At 34.4% G+C, this 18,023-nt stretch overlaps 1 protein-coding gene and 3 non-coding genes across 6 annotated transcripts in view; 2 read left to right on the plus strand and 2 right to left on the minus strand.

Annotated features, from left to right (window-relative positions):
• The first annotated feature begins 69 nt into the window (after positions 1–69).
• Positions 70–143, plus strand: Trnai-aau (transfer RNA isoleucine (anticodon AAU)). The gene has a single exon. It is a non-coding gene; the product is annotated as a tRNA-Ile (tRNA).
• A 340-nt stretch (positions 144–483) lies between these two features.
• Positions 484–557, minus strand: Trnai-aau (transfer RNA isoleucine (anticodon AAU)). Its single transcript has one exon. It is a non-coding gene; the product is annotated as a tRNA-Ile (tRNA).
• Positions 558–1,678: 1,121 nt separating this feature from the next.
• LOC110370629 (uncharacterized) overlaps positions 1,679–18,023 on the minus strand; it is a 71,907-nt gene continuing 55,562 nt past the window's right edge. For 2 of the 3 annotated variants that reach the window (XM_064038189.1, XM_064038188.1), the window contains exons 2-10: positions 16,566–16,814; positions 16,211–16,363; positions 15,701–15,811; positions 10,145–10,278; positions 6,105–6,249; positions 5,745–6,007; positions 5,508–5,654; positions 5,137–5,436; positions 1,679–5,058 (exon numbers count right to left, since the gene is read on the minus strand). In XM_064038189.1, the coding sequence (XP_063894259.1) occupies positions 2,569–5,058; positions 5,137–5,436; positions 5,508–5,654; positions 5,745–6,007; positions 6,105–6,249; positions 10,145–10,278; positions 15,701–15,811; positions 16,211–16,363; positions 16,566–16,734 (3,912 nt within the window). In that variant the 5' untranslated portion in view covers positions 16,735–16,814 and the 3' untranslated portion in view covers positions 1,679–2,568. The remainder of the gene's footprint in view (positions 5,059–5,136; positions 5,437–5,507; positions 5,655–5,744; positions 6,008–6,104; positions 6,250–10,144; positions 10,279–15,700; positions 15,812–16,210; positions 16,364–16,565; positions 16,815–18,023) is intronic. The other variant, XM_021326521.3, reaches the window with a different exon arrangement.
• Trnae-cuc (transfer RNA glutamic acid (anticodon CUC)) lies at positions 15,592–15,663 on the plus strand. The gene has a single exon. It is a non-coding gene; the product is annotated as a tRNA-Glu (tRNA).

Here is an 18,023-nt window from a genome sequence, read left to right on the forward strand (position 1 = left end):
TTTCGGATTTTTTAAATACTGTAAAGTTATTTTCAGTGCAGATGTATATTTCAGGGAACAGATCCCATCGGCCCATTAGCTCAGTTGGTTAGAGCGTCGTGCTAATAACGCGAAGGTCGCGGGTTCGATCCCCTCATGGGCCACTTCCAGCTTTTTGCAAACTTTGTATGTTTCATGCTAATTATTTAATTTAATTATGAAGTAATGTAGCAAAGTTAAACTTAACTGCGTATGAACTTATTAATTAAAATGAGTTTCATTTGGTGATTTTATCAACGTTAATAATTTAACTTAAGGTAATTGCAAAGTACTTCAAAAGTCGCGTAACGATTTTACGACTGCCAATCAAATAAAATAATAATCAATTAAAACAGATTTATAAACGAAATAAAATTTTATTTCTCAGAACGATTATTTTACCGGAAAGTGTAGAAAGATTCTCAAAAGTTTTCGAAAAGTGTGTTTGTAATAAAAAAGTATGAGTGGCCCATGAGGGGATCGAACCCGCGACCTTCGCGTTATTAGCACGACGCTCTAACCAACTGAGCTAATGGGCCGATGAAAACTGATCCTGAAATTACAGTCTAGACTATCGTGTGATAAGATAGTCATTTGTTTGTAATAAACAAACGTGAAACAAAACAGTAACAATACTTAGCGGACGCGTTCGTTAACAGTGGCAGATATTAAACTACGAACGATCAGCCGTAATCTGGTTATTATTATTCGAGTATGGAATGCACTAGTCTTATCAGGAGAAGAAAATAAACTTGTTCGGTGCCAAAATTATTTTCTTCATCTAACACATCAAAAAGCTACTTAGAGAGGACCTTACCTTTTAGTCTGAGAAGGTGTACCTGATCTAAGCTACTGTTTTAAGTTACCATTCAAAATAGATAGCAATACGCTGGTCATTTAATTTATTTAATAAATATAAATCGAAGTGCTAAATATCGTGCTCAATTTTAAACAAATCAATTTTGAATTCGGAACTCACTTCACTCCTTCCCGCTTGTACCGAAGGACCAAATTATGATCGAAGGGTCAGTCGATATTCAATTTCATTTAGCTCTTACATCTTAATCGAAATAAAATTCGAGTACATAAGTAACAAAAATACATCGAAACCCTGACATTTATAACATCAGTGAGGTGCAATTCTGTCATCAAGAACTTTATTTGATTGAATGCCATCCTAAAGTATGTGTAGTGCAAATTGAAAAACATAAATTAATTCGTACCGATCAAAGATAACGCTTGACTTCGATAGATTGTGATTTAAGATGCGTAGGATTTAAAAATTTACATTTATTTCGAATGAAATAAAATCGATGGCTGAGTTGACTGTTAACAGATGGGGGTGATAATTTTAAGGTACTGGCTGTTTGGCGTGTCAAATTTGAATTTAGTATCGCAAAAAAGGTTTGTATATCTGATTTCAAAATTAGAACTTGCGTCGTGATTTAAATGATTAACAAAAATATTGTTTTGTTGCTTAGCGTCTATGCTATCTACAAAGATTGTTATTATTTTATTCTTAAGTTAAGCTGCTCTTTTAGCTACGATTTTATCTAGATAGATAGATTATAGATTATTAACTTTTTTTCTAAATGACTAATTGTCTTTTAAATATTTGGTTAAGGTTTGATATAAAAGTGAGTCAATCAAAACGACAGTATTTATAACACAACGTAGTTTATTTTATTCATACAAAAATATTTTCTATAACTACTTTGTTTACAAAGTCTGAAAATATTATCTTTACACAACACAGTTCCCAAACATACCTATCTACTAAGTACAAACTTACTTAATGATTACATTTATATTGCAAATTATTTTGTTAAAACATTACATTATCACACTTAAAAATAAATTTTCAATAAATAATTGAGCCTCTTACGTATACCATAAACCATTATAATAACTTCAATCCATTTATTTCTCGAAAAACTAATAAAAATTTAATTGCACAACCGGCCAGCTATAAAATTTACAAACTCGTAAGCCATGTTATATTTATTTATATACATTATAACTAAAATCTAACTATTACGCATACTTTGAGCATAAAATGGCATAAGAATAATAATTACATCGAAAAAAAATATTTTTAATAAAGCTAAATTAAACATTGAATAATAATTATTATACAAACAATAATGGTGGGTAGTTCATTTAAAGAACATCTAAATATTTACATTTTATATAATAAAAAGAAATTAAAAGTAAAGAAATTAAAACAGTCAACAATTGGACGGTAACACCGCAATAAGTTGAGGTAAAATTCGGCGACTATCAACTTACATATAATACACATTTCTTATAATTTACTCTTTCGATTACCTCCAAATAATTTCATAATAAAATAACATAATTTATAACTGTTTTATTGCCAATTTTTTTTACATAAACTATAATATTCAAAATAATATATGTACAATCTAATTACATAATACTCATTCAATTTCGACACTATCATATTATTAACAATAATTATGTACAAAGCCCATTACATTAAATATACTTCTATTCTACTTTTTCATCTACTAAATTTACACATTGCACTCAGCACTCTATTGAATGTAAGTAAGTTGCATCGTCTAATTTATTGATAGATGCAGCCGATGCTCTCCCATCGTGCCCAGCCATTATTGATATGACACTTCTATGTTCCGAGTCACTGTCACCACTTAAAATAATATTGGTCTCTCCCATAAACCCTGAATCAATTTGCTCATGAACCTGCATCACCTTAGTTTGAGGTTCAAAAGAATTCAGCCCCAATTCTGCTAACATCTCCTTAGAATCATCAAAGTTTCCAAAGAACACTGAATCGGTCTCGACACTCTCTCCACCAGATTCACTTCTGCCGTCGCACAGTGATTCTAAATCATCTGTATCGGATTCTATTTGTAAAACTGGCGGCTTGACTGCTAATACTGGTACTGGTTCAGGTATAACCGCTTTTAATGGCTTTAATTGCATTAAATATCTTGCCCTGCATTTGGATTCGTTGGAATCAGTGCTCATATATCCAGAATCTTCTGTTTTGTATAACTTTCTGAGATCAGTTCTTCGAGATCTGGTTCGGGCCGATCGACGTCCAGAGCGCCGGGCGTTCATGTTATCTAGCCTTGTATATTGTGGGAATTTATCCCTATCTTCTGACATTCGTCGGCGATCACCGGGTGGACTTTCGCGCATTGAACTGTAAAATTTTAGAGATGCATCAGATCCTCGACGTTGTTTTGATGGTATGGGTGGTTTATCGCTTTGGCCTTCGATATGTCTGATCAAATCCGGCGCTTTACCCGACCTCATGTATGCTGACATATCCTGACCAAATGTAATGCTTCCACGTCTATTGTAGTTAATGAATTTAACTTCCTCTTCTTGCGCTTTAGCTTTGGCTTCGTATATTTGTCGCAGATTACCAATTTTCCGAGTTGTAATAGAGACTGGCGATTTTTTGCTTGATTCAGTTTCTGCGGGTGTTGACTTTTGTTGTTTAAAGCTACCGGCTGATTTCAGTAATATCTTCTCAACGCGCTTCTTTGTTTCACGTCTATCAAGAGTATCTGGATCGAAATCTTCTTTGTTGGTATTACGCCTACTTTCAATTGGTGAGCCTCGGACTTCTATGGTTAGAGGACCAGCCGTAAAAACATTGTCAACGTTATTGCACGTACTGTATTCCATACTGTGAACAAAAACTTCACTTGAAGCTGGTGTGATTTGATTTACCACATGAGAAGCTTCTACAGCCTTTTTCACGTCGAGCCAACTACAAGTTAACCGTTTAACATTAGCATCCGATAAATTTTGTCTGTTTTCAAATCTATTATTGAGTATTTCTGGTCCACAAGCCACCGAAAATCTACGCTTCTTCATCATATTGCGTTCCAAACTATCCAACTCCATGAAACTTTCCTGACTATTATACATGTGCTTTTTCTTTTTACTTGAAAGCGTATTATCATCACTACTATAGTGGCTGTCAGCTGCTAGTACCGGAATGACTATTTTGGGTGGGATTGGATCAATACTTTCCATTTTCACTTCTTCTAACTCTTCAGGCTCTACACGTCTGCAAGTGGTTAGTTCACGTATGACGGCTTCCATTTTCACTTTAATCTCGGGTGGTATTGGGACCTCTTCCACTTCTTCATCTTCTGGTTTTGATGGTTCAGCTGGTGGAGGAGGAGGTGGGGGAAGTTTCTTTCTTACACGCCTTGTTGTGTGGCCTGATGGGTGTTTCTTATCCGGAGCTAAGGTTGAGACATTCGATTTCTGATTGATATTCATAACATTATTTAACCCATTGAGATCAGGAACAGTTGTTACTTTTATGATTTCGATTTCTTTTGGATTAATCGGTTTGCTGATGATTTTCATTTCTGTTAAATTTAGTTCTTTTGTGAAGTTTTCCTTAGTATCTAAGTCGCGGTTGATATCTTTAATAGTTGTTTCTGCAATTTTTGATTTATGGTCTGAAATTTTCTTTATTTCTGGTGCTTTTGATTTCTTTTCTACTATCTTGGATTTGGTTTCAGAGACCTTAGGTTTCGATAAGTCACTAGTAATAAATTCTGTTGATTTCGTAGAGACTTCGTCAGTCCTAACAGGTTCTATAACTCTTGGAGTTCCATTTACTTTGGCTACAGATCTTACTGGTCTAGTATTATTTCTTGGAAGTGGCACTTCATCTAACCATTTTCTTACAATTTTTTGTTTATAATCTTCACTAACACATGTCTTACAAGAGTTTGATCTATTCAGATCTATTTGGTGTGGTCTTGCGCTACTATCGCAACCTGGACAGCCTCCACAAACGGCAGTCTTTCGACTGTTTTCTTGTTTTAGAGTTATTGCACTAAATCTGCGACCTCGACGTGCGCAGGGGAAGTCCCATCCAAGGTCTATAGCGTGATATGAGTCTTCTTCTGGTATATCTGTTAGAATTGGAATGAATCGCTTTGATGTCATCTTTTCTTTGGCAACAGACATTACTTCTCGAATTTTAATCAAAAACTCTATAGCTGCTGGTGGTGGATTCTGCAATAATAATAAAACAGTTATGAATTATTCAGTGTTATATTTCATAACATTTTTCTAATTCTGATAAACGCTTACTTTGAGAAGATCAGTTTCAAAAAATACTGGATTGAAATATAATTTCTTTCTGTACGAAGAGTCGCCATTTGATGATGGCAGTTGTCGGCTTGCATTATAATTATTCTCTACAGTACAATCTACAATTGATAGTTCTGAATGTGGCGCTCGTTCTAGAGTATCGGGAGATGCAGACCGTCTTTGGAACCGTTCATGGTTTCGTTCTGAAGTGTTCCCATTTCGTGAAGATGGTCTGAGGTTCTTCTTTCTTCGAGAGTGTACCATTGCCGAAATCACCGAATTCGCATTCATTTTCTGAAACTTAGTAAATCAGATATTTTATTTGTGTAAAAACATAAGTCAATGTTAAACATGTTATTTTAGATACCAACCTTGTGTATAGAACTATGTGACAGTGTGTTATTTGATGACGAATCAAGAGTGTCTTCGGTATGTTCACTGGTGTCAGAAAAGCCTGCGTCACTTAGGTAGTCTCCGCTCATACCGTTAAGTTTTAGCAACGGATTAGTTTTCATCATCTGGAATAACCGTTAGATTAACAAAGTTCATCAATAAAAGGTGGTTTTGGTTTTCGCATCTACATTTAGGAAGATATTATTTTTTCTTACCACATTACTCATATCGATTCGTGACTCCATGGACTCATTGTCAGTAGACAACGTATTTGAATGATTCTGTTCCGGATCCTTGTCTTTTCGTTTGTGTTTTTGCTTATAATGTACATAAAACATAATCCCAGCAGCGTACACGAATATCAAGAGAAGCACGCATACGCCAATAGCTAGTAGTTCCAGAACACTGAGCCCCTGGCTTTGCGTCGAAGAATCCGTCGTAATTAGCTCTCCAGCGTGGAAGGGTATTGAACGTACATCTGTAAATGAGTCATATAAGTTAACGTAAGTCTTAAACGATTAGTTACATTAATTTCACACATGATTTTTGTAAGTGTAATGGCATGTGTGACTCACCAAGTAAAGCGTTATCGGATGCGCCTGCGATACGGAACGCTGCGCAACTGGCAGCAAGACGTGATGGAGTAGATGAGGAGCATAGAACGTGAGCAGCCACCAGCCGACCTTCCAGCCGAGAGTGTAGTGTCGCCGACCCTCGCCACTGTCAAATAAATTGCAAGAATTTTCCACATCATTTCAGATATTTGTTCCAAAATTTATAATGCGATCTAAAGATGTAAAAAATTGCGTTAAGCTTTGCACCTTTATTTTCTCGGACCGCAAGTTTAAGCAGATTAAATCAACAGTTATCAGGTGCAATTCGTTGCAGCATTTGTCACTAAGCAGACATGAGTTTTGGTTACAAATCACTTGATAAATAAAGCTTAAAGAAATAAAAAGTACGTATCGGCCAAAAACGTTTGTGTACATTTGTTAACATAATGTCGAGCCTACTCGAAGTTTACCTGCAAAAAGCAAAATGGAAATGCAAATCCATCTTATAACTTTATCTTCTCGAACAGATCTAAATGCGGAGTATTTGGACGTATTATACAAATTGCTCCTTTGACGCCTTCGTCTTTATCTGGGCCTGCATCGGGAGCGTGTAGCATTTCAACACGCGCCCGTCCCGCGCTGACACTCGCTCGATTGATGGATCCAACAAACTAGCGTTTTGTCGAGACCGCCCAAAATAAGTAAAATTTTGAACAGGAGATAATATCTTCATGGCCGTATATCCCGTTGCCGACCCGATTTACATCAAGAAATTAAATTATTATTATAAATAATAGTTAATTGCGTCGATTCGCAACTGTCATTTATAATGATTATCGTTTTCATTTAATACTGCTATAAAAATGATAACGGTGACACAAGATTTCGATCATTGGCGGCAAGTCTACATCAAAATGTCTGTTTTTGATAAACATTGAAATCGTATTTTTATTAATTTTAGTCTCGATATCGACGTCAGAGCAATAAAGATTGGGCGACTGAACTGGATTATCTTAACGTACGTACAATTAAATCCCTTTCGCAGTATGAACATGGAAAATATTGATTTCATTATCAGAAACGGCTCGTGCTGTTTTACACGTCGGATATTCTTTATGAGTCTGTTTCGATACATCTTAATTACGTTGCTCTTTATTGACGACATTTCATATTTAAATTGTACCTACGGCTCCTGTAATTGTTTTCCATATTTATCTAAGTTTTTAGTCCGGCTAAACATTTCTTCTTTTGTCTAGAAAACAACCGAGAAACGGTAACAGTTCTCCGAATGTCTATAATATCATATGCTCCATAAAGACACCGGTTCTCTTAGAACCTAGTACCTACTAGGAAAAAACCTGGCAATACATATCTGTCAATTCCGCGTACACGGACAATTCTTCAACATTAGAGATAGGATCTGAAGTAAGGAGCGACACCAGATGTCTGGAACGGCCGTTTTATCGTAGACAAGTGCAACTAGTATTTCAGGAATATAATGTTTTAATGTTAGAAAAGTTCACATGCAAAGAGCACTTAAGCATAAAATAAAAATTCTATATTCTATATGCTTAGTGAACTTTAAATGCTGTACAAATCAACACTACCAAAATTAACTTGGGCTGCAATATTAAAATTCATATTGAATCAGATTTTAATGTCGACGGTTATCTTTAAATGTTTACTTAATAAAATCGTGTGCCCCAAATTAATTACGTTATTGCTACTTTGTACGTTCGCGCCAATCAAAAGGACCACACAGGGATTGAAAATATTAAATTCGATTAGCGGACTAAAACACTAGTGCATAAGGAAGAAATCATTTTCATATTAATTTATACTAGCAAGTTTTTCTGTTTTATAGCCATTAAAATATTCGGCTGTCATAAAGAGATTTAATTTTATGTTCAATGTCTTTGGACTGTCATTTTAATAATCGATATCCTTTCAAGAGCATTACCTACATATTTACTGAAGGATCATTCTGCTACGGCTGAAACTCAGCCAACACTCATGGTTTTTCAATTTATTTCAATTATCGTGGCATGAACTGAAAACTGTATTAACTCTACTTCTATTGTTTTTAGTTCTTTATTGATACATATCGCTGGGCCTAACTTATCATTACTATGCACTTTTTCTTTCCTACTTCAATTAAAACACCATTATCAAGACACTCCTAAACCGTGGAAGGTGCGGTATCAATCTTATTGCTTCGAGTAACTTCAGTATTCAAAGTAAAGTCGTCCTTGGCTAAACAGACCGGTCTTCGGTCCGGCAAGATAAACATTTATGTGCTCGACGCGTGTGCATAACCGCGTTATGGATTTAGTATAGCTGACCCTTGATGTTGTCGACTGCGCTTCGAATGCAAGATGTGGCAACGAATAGGTTTTTTTTAACTTTTGGACAATTTATGCCTGAAGACGAATTTGTTCTTACTCAAGAAGATGATATAAGCGATATGTAATCTTGTTACATAATACCTTTATCGACTTATGTCTCATTCTAAACTGATGATTGGAATTCTTGCAAAAACTAACATACCTAATTTATATAAATGTGAATTTGAAATAAATAATATGAACGCCATCATAAAGACACAAAGAAAAAAATGAACGTATCCAATCTTTTTGTTTCATGTTCAAAAGTGTCAAGTAAAAGTAAGACAGATGTACAGACAGATAACTTTACGTCAATTTTTATGTGCTCTCTTTCACCAATTTTGGTGTGAAAATACCAAAAAGTGAGAGAAGATCTGTTAAGATTAAGACTTGTATGCTACCATGGTCGGTCATGCATCTTGATGAAAAACACTTTCATTATTACACTCTTTGACGTCGAAAAAAGTTACTACAAATTAATATTAGTAAGGGAATTGGTATAACTTCCTCACCTTTGTGTGTGTGCTAGTAATATATCTTGAATACTTAGTCGATTTGTCTTTTAGAAAAAGGGGCCAATAGAGCACCATAATTGGATGGTAATTTAGCTAATTTGATGATACATATAAGTAGAAACTTGGATCGTAACGAATGGAGACCAAGAGCTTTATAGCATTAAAATTAGTGTTAAATCTAGTTAGAAGATAAAAGATAATTATCTCATCTAATTGAGCTAACTCTGTTAACAGCAAGTCCAATTAATGTATGACTTCTTCGAAATGAAATTAACTCATTTTCTATGAGTCGTTAGAATTTGTCTCGACTTCTAATCCCTAAGTACTAATATTATAAATGCTAAAGTAACTGTCTGTCTGTTACGAGATAGAATTGACCCTGAAAAAGAACAGGATAGTTTTTATCCCGGACTTTTGAAGAGTTCTCTTGGAAACACGATAAAACCGAACTTGATGCAGGCGAAGCCGCAGGCGGAAGCTAGTATAGCTTATAAAGCTGAGATATAAAACCTCAGTTCGAAACATTTATTAGTCCTTACATAAAAGGTGTTCAAGTATATCTTGCAATTGGATCAGATTATCTGTGGTACAAGTAAACTGCTCCATATGATATTGTTCTTGTTCAAGATAAAATCTGCGCAAACGCACCAGTTGCGTAAGCTTTTATAATTTTTCCAAAATTTAATTAGTTGGAGCATGTTAATTCTGTCTTATAAAAGTTTCCAATAAATATGTGAAAATAATTGCCTTATTTTGATAAGTTTTATGAAGATTTTATTGTTTTTATTCGTCGTGTGCGCAGATTGTTACTTTTCTACTTGGGTGGTAAAGCGGGCTACGTTTTGAAGTTAAATTGTATCATGCTACTGTGTTTGCTTGTACCTACGTACGGATATATGTATTTCCCAACATTTTTTGTAAGATTTAGCGGTGTTCCTTCAATAGGGGTAAATCCCATTACCGTCCCTTGTCTATATCCCATATGCAGACATTTCAGGAGATGATGATTTTGGAGACACCTTATTATCAGATTTTTTTCTGATACTTTATACATATTTTGACAAGTCCATTGTAAAAAATAAAAAGGCAAAGTTTCCTTTTATCCGTATGTTGCTACTTAATGTTGAGTCTGAGCTCTATTTCTGTAATAAAAAAATGTTACCTGCAAGAAAGTGCTCCCCTCATCCCGGTAAAGACCAAACGGCACGTCATTGTCGATCAAGTCACGGAGGGTGACCCAGCCAGATGCCGACAAGTATTGAGCGCTAGTCACGGCGCATATTGCATCTTCAACGTCTGCAAATAAAGACTTTTTGAGGATATTTTCTAGTCATATTTTTTTTATTAAGATTTTTTTTCTAATTATTTGAACTATCTAATATTAAAGTAAGTAATTGAAAAAAAACGTAATATGGGACCAATTAGGAACCGAATTATGCGCTCTAAAAAATACACGTTTGTTGATCGTCAACTGTTTTGAATGTGAACCAGTAGATAAAAATTGCAAGTAAATTAAGTTGATTTCGAAACCTTGAGAGATATATTGGAATTGGAAGGTCTTTTTGATTAACATTGTTGACATAATTATGAAAAATAAATTAAAAATATCATCAAACGGTTTGATTACTGCAAAGCCGTAAATAATCGTTATAAAGTCTATCTTGACTTTATCGAATGTAAAGGATGACAACCTAATTATGTTCTATATTTAAATTTTATAATTGTTTATATAGGAGGTATGGGATTAAAAGAAATAATATACTAATTTGATATTGAAATATTTATTCTATACTTTAAATGGTACTTGGAAGCAATACGTCCGTCTAACAAGATCCCGTGACGCAGTGTGTGTAGAGTTAAATAAACAGTAGATTGTTCAGATAGAACAAAGAACAATGTTATCGAAAGTTAGGGGTATTAGTTTTTGCTTTATATAATCCAACACGCCCCCTCAAAAATTAATCCCTAACTTTTAGTCATTCGTTAGTTTACTATACAGTATCTAGTCTACAATTCAACATTACAAAGTGAATACCAACTTATAAATACGACGTAACATATTATACTTCCAAGTAAGGTCTGGGACAACTGTACAATAATGGTCCAACATTTGCTGCACAGGATCAGGGAAAACCCAGAAAAACCTGATCAGACCATTTCATAATGAAATTGTACTTAAATTAAAACTTATTCTATACCCAATCCTTTTCTCAGTCTTATAAAAGACACGACTGGTAAAGGTTTTGTCAACAAGTCTGCCAACTGGTTACCTGTGGAAATATAATTTAATTTTATTACATTTTTCTCAACTTGTTCTCTAGAGAAATGATATTTTATATCTATGTGTTTGGACCTTTTATGACTTGTTGGATTATTAGCTATGCTAATACATCCGTTATTATCTTCATATAAAATAATGGGCTTATTAATTTTTAAGTTTATGCTTTCTGCCAGAGACTTAAGCCATAATGCTTCTTTAACAGCTTCATATAAAGCCATATATTCGGATTCAGTAGACGAGACCGCTACTGATGTTTGTCTCTTTGTACACCATGTAATTGTATTTTGATCAAATAATTTAAACACATATCCAGTAGTGCTTTTCCTATCATTACAATCGTGGCCACCCCAATCTGAGTCGACATATCCACTTAGGATGTTATTGTAATTATTTCTTGTATATGTTAACTTCAAATCAATTGTGCCTTTGATATATCTTAAAACTCGCTTTAAGCATAACCACAATTCTTTATTGTTCTTATTTGTGTACCGACTTAAAATATTTACGCATGTACTTAAGTCCGGACGCGTACAAAGCATAATGTACATTAAACAACCGATCAGGTGACGGCATGGTGCGTCACACTTCTTATCAGCGTTAAGAGCTTCATAGTTTAATTTAAGCTCCATCGGTGTGTTTATAGGATTGCAATCACTCATATTAAATTTATTCAAAACGGTTTTAATGTAAGCACTTTGGTCTAAAGTAATTTTATCATGGTGTCTCTCTATTTTAATGCCCAAAAATAATTTGATATCGTGTAAGTCGGTCATTTCGAATTTAGTCATTAAATATGCTTTGAAATTATTCATTGTTTGCAAATCTGCACATGCTATAACTAAATCATCGACGTACAAGATTACGTAAATATTTTTAGAAATGTCTCCTTTACCTTTCATATATATACACCTATCTACTGGGGAGTTCTGAAAACCTATTTCTTTGAGACATTGTTCAAATGTTTCGTACCAACATCTAGCTGATTGTTTTAAGCCATAAAGAGCTTTGTTTAATTTGCATACGTAATTATCTTTACATTTTACACCTTCAGGAACTTTCATGTAGATTTCTTCCTTTAGTGTACCATTTAGAAATGCTGTTTTACATCCATATGATGAATCAGTAAATTATATTGATTTGCGTAGCTAATTAAGAATCTAAAGCTTGCTATTCTAGCAACTGGTGCAAATGTTTCATTATAATCACTAAGATATTCTTGACTGAAACCTCTAGCGACAAGACGTGCCTTATATCTTGAAGGTTGACCTGAAACGTCATTTTAATAGTGAATATCCATTTACAGTCTACAATATTTTTATTTAATGGTTTTGGTACTAATGTCCATGTATTATTTTTCTTAAGAGAATTGAGTTCTTCTCTGACTGCTTTTTCCCACTGATTCCTATCGTTCAGAGATTTAATTTCATTTAATGATTTTGGTATATTACTTGTGATGGATAACGCACTATAGACATCATAGTCATTTTCATTATATGATTTACGCGAACATGTTTTCAGTCTTTCACTTCTTCGTAAATTTAAAAATTCATCAGGTTTATCCTGATTTTTGTGTTTCAAACTACTCTCAGATTCATTTTCAGGTTCATTCGGTATTTCATGACTACCGATTTTTCGAATTTTACTTGTACTGCATTCATCAGATTGAGAGCTATCTGATTTAGGGCCAGAACTATGAGACTTATAAGACACTGATTTTGTTACGGAGTCATTATCAGTTTCGTCTTGGGAATATGTATTATTACTCCGTTCAGGTCGTAATGAAGGCCTAGATTCGATAAAATTAGTCTCATCAATTACAACGTCCTTACAGTTTCATATTTTTCGAATTCTGTATTCCAAACTTTATAACCATTGGGTTCATAACCTACCAGTATTCCTTTCCACGACCTATTGTCAAATTTGTTTTACTGGTTTTATTATGAACATATACAGTTGAACCGAAAACTCTGAGATTTTTAACGCTTGGTTTCCTATCATGCCACATCTCGTATGGTGTCTTTGATTGACTTAAAGCTTTCGTAGGCGTAATATTTATTAAATAAACTGCAGTTAAAACTGCATTTCCCCAAAACGTTTTGATGCTTTAGTGCCATTTAACATAGCACGAGCTTTTTCTGTTATTGTGCGAACCATACGTTCTGCAACACCATTTAACTGTGGGGTCCTAGGAACTGTTAAATGATAGCTTATGCCTCTTTCTCTACAGTAGTTTTTCATTTCGGTGGATAAGTATTCACCACCGTTATCACTATAAAGATTTACTACTTTGAAATTGAATTTAGCCTCACTTTTAGCGACATAGTCTTTAAAAGCTGTAAACACTTCTGATTTGTAAGTTAACATATACACCACACAATAATGTGTGTATTCATCAACAAATAAAACAAAATAATTTCTGTTATCTATTGTTGGAGGTGTTATAGGACCACAAACATCTGAATGCACAATAAACAGAGGGCGTTTAATGTAACTTTTGTCTTTAACTTTATTAAAAGGCAGGCGAGTCTGCTTCCCATTTATGCATGCTTCACACAACTTATCATTTGGAGTTACGGTATTTATTTCATCTAAGTCATCAATCATATTATGACATTTTAACTGCAGGAATTTAGTTTTACTTATATGTCCTAGGCGTTGATGCCATAATTCATATTTATTTTCATTAACATAACATGCTTGGGAAGCGGATTCCCTTTTATTACTGGTATTTTAAACTCTAGAACTATAAGATTATTCAATGTCTTACCTTTCATGATGATTTTACCTTCCTTTGTAATTTGTGTGCCTTTGTCATCAAATATTATGGTGAATCCTGCTTGCTGCATCTTTGATACCGATATTAAATTATATGGTACTTCGGCACAGAACAATACATTTGTAAGTATTCCTTGCACTCCTGTTTGACTGATAAGATTTATGTTTCCCCTTTTAGTTGCTGAAATAAATGTATTGTTTTTAGCTACTGAAATTTTTAAAGGAGGATTTAAACATTCAAACGATGTGAAGAGATCATCTCTATTTGTGATGTGATCAGACGCTCCTGAATCTAATAGGAATTTAATTGTCGAGTGGTCTTTTTCATAATGGTATGCGCTTGTCATGAACGCAAATCCTGAAAAAGAAGAATTCGAGGTCGTTCCCTCTTGCAGGGCAATAGTTTGGACTTGTCTTGTCCTTTCTGGGGCATTGTTTTGTATATTTGTCTGTCTTTTGAAATAGAAACAATCCTGTTTCTTGTGTCCTTTGCGTCCACAGTAATGACATTTCACAAATTTTTGTTTGTTTGTTTTCTTGAATGTTGTATTCTTCAAATAGTTTTGTTTTGTGCGATTGTATCTGTTTTATTATATTTTTCTTCAACATGGAGTATCTTTAAACTGGTATCACGACTCTCGTTTTTAATTTTACTTCGTGATCTAATAGTCTAGTTTTACAAAACCGAGAGTGATATTTTCTTCAGATAGTGTCTCAATTGCAGTGATAACGCCATCATATGTATTCGGGAGAGTAAGTAATAAATGAGCTACTTTGTCCGTTTCCTCTAATTTAGCTCCAGCAGCTGATAATTCTGTCAGCAGATCGTCAAATGTTGAGAAGTGTTTGATCAAGGGTATATCGGCTTTTAATTTTAATCCCAATAATTGTTTTCTCAGCGCTAATTGAGTTGCTACACTTTTCCTTTCATAGATCGCGTCAAAATGTTTAAAACTGCTTGAGCAGTCCCATTTTCATTAATATAATTAAGATATGAGTCCGCCAAATATTCGACTATAATACTTTTGGCTGCCTTATTATTCTTTTCCCACTCAGCGGATCGCGTTCCAGGAATTTCTTCGTCAATAACACTGAGCAAGTTTAACTCTGAAAGCAGTGTACGAATTCTAAATTTCCATACACTGTACTTTTCTCCATTAAAAGGCTTAATGTTTCTTTTCACTTTTTCCATTGTCACAACTTTATTTTTATTTACAACTATGCACTTTACTGTCACTACGCACTACTGAATGTTCTCACTACTAAATGTCCTTTTTCGCACTGGGCCCATAACCTATAGGAGGTATTGGATTAAAAGAAATAATATACTAATTTGATATTGAAATATTTATTCTATACTTTAAATGGTACTTGGAAGCAATACGTCCGTCTAACAAGATCCCGTGACGCAGTGTGTGTAGAGTTAAATAAACAGTAGATTGTTCAGATAGAACAAAGAACAATGTTATCGAAAGTTAGGGGTATTAGTTTTTGCTTTATATAATCCAACAGTTTAGTGGAATAAAATACTTGATTTCGAACGTTTACTCATATCCGATATGGTCTAGTGGCTAGGATACCTGGCTCTCACCCAGGAGGCTCGGGTTCGATTCGCGGTATCGGAAGATTCTTTTTAGTTTTAAAAGTTATATTTTTTCTTACCAGTAAAAATAATTTCTTTGGAGGGATAAATTATTTGCCCTTTCAGAGGTAAATAAACAAATGGGATTTGTGGTTTTGTCGCACCGCGGCCGAAGCTTGCCATCAGACATTCTGAAAGAAAAATAAACAGTTTCAGGTCAAACCAAAGTTAATAAAACCTACTGTCTTAAATCTATGCAGTGACAAATATAGGTAGTGTTAATAATAGACCATCATTATCAAGTTCCATTTCTCTGACCCTTTCTCATTGTCAATGCATACCGCGTTATGTGATCGTTCTCGTCATTTAATCGCGTCTGACTCTAGCCTTTGACCAAGGAAGGGTTATAATAAGTATTTTACATAATTTAAGTACCTATATATCCAAGATAATTATCTAACTATCATTTAGATCGATTTTTATGTAAAAAAATACAATTTAACACTACAGTCATCTGACTCAAACGCCGTAGAGAAATGTCTCAGAAAATGATGGCCAGTTTTAGTTTCTTGAAGTCACTTAGAACTTACCATCAATATGATTGACACACGAGTGCTGATCCTCACGGAAGGCGGGCGTCTCACTTCGACATTGACAGCGACAACCCATGTTCTCATCGGCCATGGCTGATAGAGCGGTCCCGTGGGACACCTCCATACAACGCGTGGGGCCGCAATCAGTCCCTGCAAAAATAAAACACAGATGTCAATTAGGGCTAGATATTTTTAGTAGTGAAAGGCATAATGATAGATAGGTAAAAATAAGATCAGAATAGGTTGAAAACTTTTTTTTTTGTTTGGCTGGCTGAAACTTACTTAATTCCTTGAATCTTATCATCGTGACTATTTATTATGTATTTTAAATATCATGTTGAAAGGAACTTACCTCTAAGAGAGAAAAAATCTCCATTGGAATATCTGGTGATGTTCATGAGTGCCACCTCTTCAATAGTGCTGGAAGCTCCCGCCGCACTTGCCGCCAGCACCAGGAGTAATATTCGCGCCATCTCGCGCCCCGACACCGAACCAATACGAAGATAAGCTTTGTTTGTCATATTGTTCTCAACCGCCAGATGGCGTTGTACTCAACAAACATGTTTGCCATTCCTCCAACAGCCGTGTTCATCATCATCATCTAAAAAATAAAATAATAACGGTAAATGTTAAACCACTAATTTGACTAAAATATTCGGCCTTAACGAATTAAATATCCAAATAACAAATTATGCTAAAACGAAATAGTAGGTAAGTATGTAATAAGTAAAATAAAATATTCATGATTAATGTTAGAAATATAAATGAACTCTACAGAGAAAATATCACGACCGAATATTTAAACGCTTTCGAAATCTTAGTATCGAAATATTAATTATTCATATGAACTCGGAAATTAAATGAAACCAGTTACGCGACACCGAAATTACAGTTTTCGCTAAAATCCACTTTTACCCAGCTTGAATAAATTGTATTTTTCTAAATCTGCATATCTATCTATGCAAGACTTTCGTTTTTATATGCACCCACATTACGGAAAATCCTGTTAGATTCAATCAAACCGACCTTTATTTAATAGGTTTTGTACATTTATGAAAACTGAAGCTGTTTAGGCTTATTTTCCCTCCAGTTAATATTTTTAGCGGCAGAGGTAAGTGGAAATGATGTCTCGGAACTTTTTTTTTTTTACTTGAGTCTCGGAACTATATTTTATGCAAATGAGTAATTTATTAAAATGCGGACAAATTACCTACATGCCAGTATCATCATAAGCCACCTCAAAAATTCGACCTACTTATTAACGACTTGTGATTTTCGAACCCAAACTGTTTGTCATTTAACTAGTTTATTTTTTAATAAACATGAGTAGGCCTAATAGGTTTGAAGTTAACTGGGTTATTAACGGGGTTAACGAATTTTCGCTTTAGGAGAAAACCAATAAAGATTTACAGCGAATTATTAACTAAAACAGTCATTTGAATTCTAAAGAAAAAGTGATTCTTTCGAACTATGCCAAATAGACTTTTATCGAGCTGGGCCAGACACTGATTCATAGTTCAAAATATGAATACTTGGACTGAAAAGAAAAATCCTGCAAGTTACAAACGTTACTCAATTTATTATTGTAGCTTACATGTTCTTAGCGGTAGGTTCAAAAGAAATGCCTACTTAAAATTCTGCTACCAACAAAGGGTCAAACCTTTTACATATTCTAGCATCCGAAACTCATCAGTCTCCATTAAAAGGCCATAACCAATAGAGTTGTTCACGCATTATCGTGGCGTGGGTGTGAATTGTCTAGTATGGTAGGTCATGGGTTAAATGCCGTCCCAACCTCTAGAAGCACCAG

Source organism: Helicoverpa armigera, chromosome 15 (genome assembly GCF_030705265.1).
Source record: "Helicoverpa armigera isolate CAAS_96S chromosome 15, ASM3070526v1, whole genome shotgun sequence".
In the NCBI taxonomy this organism is placed as follows: domain Eukaryota; kingdom Metazoa; phylum Arthropoda; class Insecta; order Lepidoptera; family Noctuidae; genus Helicoverpa; species Helicoverpa armigera.